This window comes from Salvelinus sp. IW2-2015, linkage group LG15 (genome assembly GCF_002910315.2).
Source record: "Salvelinus sp. IW2-2015 linkage group LG15, ASM291031v2, whole genome shotgun sequence".
Lineage (NCBI taxonomy): Eukaryota > Metazoa > Chordata > Actinopteri > Salmoniformes > Salmonidae > Salvelinus > Salvelinus sp. IW2-2015.
This window is the reverse complement of record NC_036855.1, coordinates 34,728,769-34,737,565: the sequence shown is the minus strand read 5'-3', so window position 1 is coordinate 34,737,565 and position 8,797 is coordinate 34,728,769. Positions and strand designations below refer to the sequence as shown.

The 8,797-nt window shown below is 43.5% G+C and overlaps 1 protein-coding gene across 1 annotated transcript in view; it reads left to right on the top strand.

The window, feature by feature from the left end:
* The window catches only part of loxhd1b (lipoxygenase homology PLAT domains 1b), a 55,342-nt gene extending 47,063 nt beyond the window's left edge, over window positions 1–8,279 (top strand). Inside the window, exons 38-43 of the mRNA XM_070446838.1 lie at window positions 3,624–3,801; window positions 3,919–4,104; window positions 4,353–4,523; window positions 4,843–4,981; window positions 5,207–5,362; window positions 5,454–8,279. Coding sequence (XP_070302939.1) covers window positions 3,624–3,801; window positions 3,919–4,104; window positions 4,353–4,523; window positions 4,843–4,981; window positions 5,207–5,362; window positions 5,454–5,934 — 1,311 coding nt within the window. The 3' untranslated portion in view covers window positions 5,935–8,279. The remainder of the gene's footprint in view (window positions 1–3,623; window positions 3,802–3,918; window positions 4,105–4,352; window positions 4,524–4,842; window positions 4,982–5,206; window positions 5,363–5,453) is intronic.
* The last annotated feature ends 518 nt before the right edge of the window (window positions 8,280–8,797 follow it).

Genomic DNA, 8,797 nt, shown 5'->3' with positions numbered 1-8,797 from the left:
GCTATCAAAACTGGTCGCCTAGAGCGTTGGGGACAAAGAATAAAAGGAGCAGATTTATGGGCGTGGTAGAATAGATTCTGGGCATAATGTGCAGACAGGGGTATGGTGGGGCGTGGGTACAGCGGAGGCAAGCCCAGGCACTGGGTGATGATAAGAGAGGTTGTATCTCTGGACATGCTGGTCTCAATGGGTGAGGTCACCGCATGTGTGGGGGGTGGGACGAAGGGGGTATCAGAGGTACGGAGAGTGGAACTATGGGGTCCATTGCAAACCAAAACAATGATAGCTAGCCTGAACAACAGTATGCAATGCATATTGATATTTGAGGGAGACATACAATAAGGCATAAAGTGATTGCAGGTCTTGATTGGGAGAGCTAGCTAAAACAACAGGTGAGATAACAACAGCTAGTCAGTTAACACAGCAGCAGCAGGTAAAAATGGCGACGGCTAGGCAGAGAGGGTCGGATTAACTACACACAGATCCTGAGTTAAAGCACAGAGCCGACAGATAAAACACAAATAAACGGAATGGAGTACCGTGAATTAATGGACAGTCAAGCAAGCATCAGCTATGTAGCCAAGTGATCATAGTGTCCAGGGGGCAGCCGTAGATGGAGCAGTGAGGCCTCCACTAAGCTAGCCCGCGGCGTAAGATTGTTCGATAGACCTGTTCAGATAGCAGCCGATATGCTCAAGACAGCTAACGATTAGCGGGCCGCAGTTAGCATATGGGCGTTCAGGTTGCGTCGCGATGGAGGGGCCAAGTTGAATAACTCCCTCGGGCAGATAACGTCGGTATCCCAGTCGTGAAGGCCCGGTGGGGCTCCGCATCGGCAGTAAAACGGGTCCGGATAGGTAATTGAGCCCAGGAGTGGCTGATGGAACTCTTCAGCTGCTAGCTCCGGGATAATTGGTGTTTGCTCCGAATTGATGTTAGCCAATATCACTCGGATAGCAGCTAGTTAGCTGCAAGATCCAGGTGTAAATGTCCGAGATTGCGGTAAAAATCCGGGGATATGGAGAGAAAATAGGTCTGGTATGCCTCGTCTGAGTCGCGTTGTACAAAACTGGCAATAGTTTTCGAGCTAAAGGATAGCTGATAAGCGCTAGCTGTGGTTAGCTGAACTACTCACGTTAGCTTGTGAGCTGGCTAACTTCTGCTAGATGAATAACTCCCTCGGGCAGATAACGTCGGTATCCCAGTCGTGAAGGCCGGCGGGGCTCCGCATCGGCAGTAAAACGGGTCCGGTAGGTGATTGTAGCCCAGGAGTGGCTGATGGAACTCTTCAGCTGGCTAGCTCCGGATAATTGGGTTTGCTCCGGAATTGATGTAGCCAATAGTCACTCGGATAGCAGCTAGTTAGCTGCAAGATCCAGGTGTTAAATGTCCAGAAGCTTGCCGTAAAAATCCGGGGATATGGAGAGAAAATAGGTCTGGTATGCTCTGTCTAGTCGCGTTGTACCAAAACTGGCAATAGTTTTCCGAGCTAAAGGATAGCTGATAAGCGCTAGCTGTGGTTAGCTGAACTACTCACGTTAGCTTGTGAGCTGGCTAACTACTGGCTAGCTTCTGTTGTAGATTTCGGATACGAGGTGAATAATACCTTTGAGGAGAAAAAAAGCAGATCCGCACCACATTTGGTGAGGTAGGTTGCAGGAGAGTGTTTTGAAGTTGAGTTTTTAAGAAGAAAAAATATATATATAAAAAGAAATGCGAAGAAAAATATATAAAAAATATATACACGGGACAGGACGAGGACAAAGGACAACTGACTGCTACGCCATCTTGGATTCGTAATGTTTTTAACGTAAAGTTAAAAGACTGTACAATTTAAATTCTGCATAATGACACATTTCATCAACTTTACTGTGGGAAAGTTGATATGTTGCAATGCTTCAGTTTGCTGCAATATGACTGGTTTCACATTTGTCTCCTCCAGCGATTATACGGTAAAATCAATCAATTGAATATATTTATAAAGCCCTTTTTACATCAGCAGATGTCACAAAGTGATTATACAGACACCCAGCCTAAAACCCCAAACAGAAAGCAATGCAGATGTAGAAGCACGGTGGCTAGGAAGAACTCCCTAGAAAGGCTGGAATCTAGGAAGAAACCTAGAGAGGAACCATGCTCTGAGGGGTGGCCAGTCCTCTTCTGGCTGTGCCGGGTAGAGATTATACGAGTACATGGCCATTAAGGCCAAATCGTTCTTCAAGATGGTCAAATAATAATCACAGTGGTTGTAGAGGGTGCAACAAATAGATGTAAAACAAGTGTCATTTATATTTACAATTCCCTTATCCAAACAGATTACTCATTTACCTAGCTCTTATTAAGTTGTAATGCAGAATGGTTTGATTTATTTTTTTATTAACCCCTTTTTCTCCACAATTTCGTGGTATCGCTGCAACTCCTGTACAGACTCGGGAGAGGTGACGGTCGAGAGCCGTGCATCCTCCGAAACACGACCCAGCCAAGCCGCACTGCTTCTTGACACAATGCCCGCTTAACCCGGAAGCCAGCCGCACCAATATGTCAGAGGAAACACCGCACACCTGGCAACCGTGTCAGCGTACATGTGCCTGCCACAGGAGTCCCGGTCAGCCAAGCCCTCCCCTAACCCGGACGATGCTGGGCCAATTGTATGCCGCCCAACGGGTCTCCCGTCGAGGCCAGCTGGACTCAAACCAGGATCTCTAGTGGCACAGCTAGCACTGTGATGCAGTGCCTTAGACCACTGCGCCACTCGGGAGGCCCTCTGAATGGTTGGATTTCTATTTGGAAAAATAAAGTAGAACGCTTTTTCCACTTGGAATAGGCAAGTTCGCTAGACCTTGTTCATGGTTTCCTCACTCGTAAAGGTGGTGGAATTATTAGGGAATTAAGTCAAGGTCAGAAGGCATATCCGTAGACCAGCGTTTCCCAAACTCGGTCCTGGGAACCCCAAGGTGTGCACGTGTAACAGTATAACTTTAGTCCGTCCCCTCGCCCCGACCCGGGCGCGAACCAGGGACCCTCTGCACACATCAACAACTGACACCCACGAAGCATCGTTACCCATCGCTCCACAAAGGCCGCGGCCCTTGCAGAGCAAGGGGAACCACTACTTCAAGGTCTCAAAGCAAGTGACTTCACCGATTGAAAGGCTATTAGCGCGCACCACCGCTAACTAGCTAGCCATTTCACATCCGTTACACACGTTTTGTTTTTTGCAACCAAAGCTTGATGATTAGTTTATTATTTGAATCAGCTGTGTAGTGCTAGGGCAAAAACTTAAACTTGTACCCCTTGGAATCCCGAGGACCGAGTTTGGGAAACGCTGCCGTAGACACACTTCCGCCACACCTTCATTTATTTGAACTCCACCCCAAATGAATAGCGGGTGAATAGCATCCTATTCTCATGCTTAAGTTCAAGGTCAGAATATGCTTAGAGAGAAAAGAATTACGCTCCATTTACACGCGCTTAACTCAGGTCGGAGTTCCCCCCATCCTGTATTGTGTTTATTTCAGCCTTATCTCAAAACAGTTTCTATAAATTGCCCTGAGAGTCTGCTAATAGATTAGCATGTTAATATAAATGTCTGGTATGTATGGCATACTGTACGTGTCCTCTAGATCGTGATGCATAACCTGACTACAGAGGAGGTGTCTGTGTTTACCAATGAGAACTGGCTGTCGAAGACCAAAGGGCCCAAAAGGACTAAGATCTGTGAGCTGGCAGCGGTGGTGGATGAGGAGGAGATGGTGGAGAGGACCACCTACATCATCCAGGTCCAGACCAGCGACATGGGAGGTGGGTCACAACAGCTCCACATGAGAACAAAAATCCACATGGGAAAAACTCCTGCACCCCCTAGTTCTACCTTTTTTCTCCACCATCTTTAATATCCCTTTTCCTCCTCTCTTCCAGGCGCGGGCACTGATGCCAACGTGTTCCTGATAGTGTTTGGGGAGAACGGAGACACTGGTACGCTGGCACTAAAGGAGGGCGGTAGCAGAAACAAGTTTGAGCGGAAGTCAAAAGACGTGTTCCGCTTCCCAGACATCCTCAGCCTGGGAGAGCTTTCCAAGATCCGCGTATGGCACGACAACAAGGGTGAGGAACAGGTCTTCATGTGCCATGCCACATAGTTTTATCACAAACGGTAATGACGGTGATGGCGGTGGCCAAACGGACTGAAACAGGACACAGGAGAGCTTTCTTTCTCACTTTTGATTGATAGATTTCTTGGCAACTGCAGTTCTGTACACAGGATTTACAGCACGGGAAAACTAAACTAAGTCTTTTAGTGGCTGATTGGAGTAGAGGCAAGAATATAAGCCATAAACCTGTGTTTCTCTCAGGTCCTGCTCCGGGTTGGCACCTGGAGTACATTGATGTGAAAGATGAGACCATGGACCAGAATTTCCGTTTCCCATGTGGCCGCTGGCTGGCCAAGAATGTGGACGACGGGCAGATCATGACAGAGCTGGCCTGTGCCAACAACGACATCCTAGACTTCAGTGACAAGACCAGTGAGTTCACCTCTGACCCTGATGTAGACTAGTGAGCCAAGAAAACTCCAGAGAAATAGATTGTTCCATGATAAGTGGATGACCGCTATATTAGATTTACCATTTGGAATGTCCGGTTAATTGATACTCCATATAAATGAATATCACCATATAAATGAATGTAGTCTACCAGAGCAGTTTACATTTCCTTTCAATCCCTACACCTAACATCTAGGCTAGGGATTGTAGATCTATTACTATATTTTACACGGCAGGCACTTATGTTATGAATAAATTAAGTTAGAATTTAAGATGTTGCCTTTTTTAATTCTTTCTCCAGAATATGAAATTGCCACTACAACAGCTAACACTGATGGCGCAGACACCAAGGAGAATGTGTGGATCGTGCTGGAAGGAAAGAGGGGACGTTCAAAGGAGTTTGTGCTGGAGAATAGTTCAAAGAAAAAGAGGTTCCTTTGGTAGGTTCTCAAGAAACACTTCAAGCCATTCTCTTGTTATTGGTTCCCCTAAAGAATCTTCTCTTCTCTTTCAAGTGCTCTGGTGTTCTACCTTTTCTCTTGATCTTACTGTTTTCAGCAGGCCATTAATTTCAGGACAGTGAAGTTCATACTGTGCTTAAAATAATCATTATTTTACAGATATCAAAGAAGGGAGAGTAAAATCCTGTGGATGTCTCTTTTCAGTGGAGCCACAGACACATTTGAGTTTTCCTCCAAGCATGTGGGTGACATAGCTGGCATCTGTGTGGGGCACACGACTAAAGACAGCAAGAAGGTGAAGGGTGAGGCCTTCTGGCACGTCCTGGAAGTTGTGGTGACAGAGAAGGGACTTGGAAACAAGTGAGTGAAAACTTCTGGGGAACAAAGACAGGTATTTTTCTCATCATGTCTAAACTCATGTCATTATGCTTCTCTTTCTGTTCCTGTCCAGGTATTTATTCCACTGTGATGCCCAGATCCCTCTAGCAGCCAAACGGGACAAGTTTCTGACCTTCGAATGCTTTAAGACCATTGAGAGCTTTGCCAGCAAGGTCCGCAGCCTCGTGCCCGTCAAATACGAGATAATCGTCATCACCGGCGACGTCAAAAGGGCCGGAACTGACTCTAACGTTTACATCACCATATATGGCTCCAATGGGGATTCTGGAAAGCGTGCCTTAAAGCAGAAGTTCCGAAACCTTTTTGAGCGAGGACAAACAGATCGTTTCATTCTGGAGATGTTGGATTTAGGGGAGCTGCTGAGGGTCAAAGTGGAGCATGATGGCTCAAGCCACAACTCTGGTTGGTACCTGGAGTGTGTAGAGGTTACCAACACAGCCAACTCGGTGACCACTATCTTCCTGTGTGGGAAGTGGTTGGACCCTCAGAAGGCAGATGGGCAGATACAAAGAGTGCTCTACCCCAAATACTGACATGTATCCATGTTAACCCTTCTAAGCCGGGGAGGGGGGCCTTACTGCTATTAGCCCATAGAAACGCATTGAATAAGAGATTCATACATGGGGAAAAAATTAATCAAAGGAAGTTTGTTTTAAAGTGGCTGTCCTATATCCGAGAGATATAACAAAGATCAGGATTTTTTATTTATTTAATTTTTTTAATGTACCCATATTTAACTCCCTTTTTTTTATACACTTAAAACTACTTCCAAATATACTGTTCCATTAATTGTTTTAACTGGTACTGGGCTACCTTCAGACAAGTCTTGTGATGCTTGTGGGCGTCCTAGCCAAACTGTTCAGACGATACAGACAGAAGTTGGCAGATCGGTGGTACCGACTTCAGATGAGTCACGTGACCGTTGTGTTCGTGAGAGTCATCTTTCCATAGAGTGGTCATATTAGTTTGGATGCCAAACCGTTCGGACGCTACAAAGGTTTTCGTGAGAAGACCGATTTTCGAGATGTCTCATGGTCTGACAAACCCCACCCCGCAGATGCGGAAGGTCACCATTGTAGGAGGCGGTAGATTATCAGCCCATGCAATAACCATATCTCTAGTTTAAACAGACAGATTTTTATTGGGATTTGTTTATTATGCTAATTAGATTTCCCAAGGAGGTGTGGACATCAACTCTAGGGTTTAAAACCTCTATGGGATCGTTGTCCCTCCACCGGGACGGTTGAGTTAACGTGCACTAATGTGATTAGCATGACTTTGTAAGTAACAAGAAAATGTCCCAGGACATAGACATGTCTTATATGGGCAGAAAGCTTAAATTCTTGTTAATCTAACTGCACTGTCCAATTTACAGTAGCTATTACAGTGAAAAAATACCATGCTATTGTTTGAGGAGTGCACAACAACAAAACTTTTATCACGGAGACTGGTTTGATACATTCACCTCTAAAGGTAAATAATGTACTTACATTCAGTAATCTTGCTCTGATTTGTCATCCTGGGGGTCCCAGAGATAAAATGTAGCATGGATTGTAGATTCCCTACAAATGTCCCTACATTTATATTCAAATGTAGGGACTTCTCAAGTTTGAACCCCTTCTGTTTCTGTTTTATTATGGCCTTTCTATTGCATTTCAAAGATAATGGAGAAAAGAAAACGTGTTTTTTTGTTTGTATTATCTTTTACCAGATCTAATGTGTTATATTATCCTACATTAATTTCACATTTCCATAAACTTCAAAGTGTTTTCTTTCAAATGGTATCAAGAATGTGCATATCCTTGCTTTAGGTCCTGAGCTACATGCAGTTAGATTTAGTATGTCATTTTAGGCAAAAATTGGGAAAAAGGGTCCGATCCTTAAGAGGTTTTAAGGGACTTGGGACCGGCTATTTATGTATTGGTGGTGGTGGGGGGGGGGGTTCTGGAGTACTTTTCAATCAGAATTTTTTTTGTATGACTTAATATTTTACTTTGTGAAACATAAACAGAGAACATAGGTGATAACTATATAGAAACAAATGATAAGCATATTCATAACATGTGATTGTATTCACTCATGCTGGACTAGATACACCACTGTTGACATGTATTTCATGCACAGGCTCTGTGTGTCCATTTAGCCTAATTGTCAGGGATTATTGCTGATATTTAGATTTTATACTTGCTTTGTGTTTATAAACGTTTGTACCGATTCTTGTGTCATGAAGTTAAGTATTTACAAGAAGAATTTAATAATCCTTAACCAGGTACTTTCAGCATTTTGGGCAGTTTATTTGAAAAACACATACAAAAAGATCATATACAAGACAATAAATAAAAAAAGGAGACAGAACAGTTTGGGTTAAGCTATGCAACTTTTTGCATCATCATTAGTAATAAATACAGTACAAAATCCACCAAAAGTAAATCTAAAGATTTTCCACAATATTCACTGATCCATGTTATTCTTCATTATCATTTAGCTATTGCTTTTCATATTATTGATACATACTTTGTCTATAAAATACTCCAGCTCATAAAACATTGCGCGTTTACAGCAAAACAGCAGTGTGTTGTACAAAGATGACCACTTCCCTTTAATCACTGGCAGGTTAGTTTAAACAACAGTTTGTCAGCAGCAAAGAAACATCTGTCATATTCAAGAAGGTACAGCCTTATATTAAACACGTCTACAGCTACGCCCATGTACACATATGAAAACCTGAGAAGGACATGCATTAGAAAGCTTGTGCTTTAGGATTCTACTGTTCATTCCCCTTCACCAGCTTGAGTTCAAATACTATGGCTACTGTCCAGTAACGCAGTATACCGTCTGTGGAGGACAGAGGGCAAGTCAGGAGTTTTTCCTGACCAGGTGACCTGACCAGGAAAAACTCTTGGCCCTAGACATGGGGTAAGGTCAGTGACAGCAGGAAAAATTAAAATAAGACCAGTCAGCTTCATTCCAATCGGATATATGTAGGATTAATAAATTGTTATTATTAAGAAAATGCACACAGAAAACAGGTGGTTAGCTTATTATACCCAGGTGTAAAACCACACTAGAGTATTACACCAGAAATAAATAAGATGCAATAGCACAAGTTTATCATGTTCGCCACCTCTCGAACCTAACTACACAAACACAGCATTTGCCAGCAATACAAAGTACCTAATAATGGAGTTATTCATTCATATGGGAGGAGTTAATATAGCTGGGCCAGAGAAACGTATGGTCTGAATGGAGACACCCAACATTCAGATATGGTGAAATATACAAACGAGGTAAATCAAAACGAATGATAACAAACTGAGAAACTGGTAATGATCAGGGATAAATATGAAAAATAAAATAGTATCATATTTCCTCTAGGGGTATAGCCATGCTAGGAGG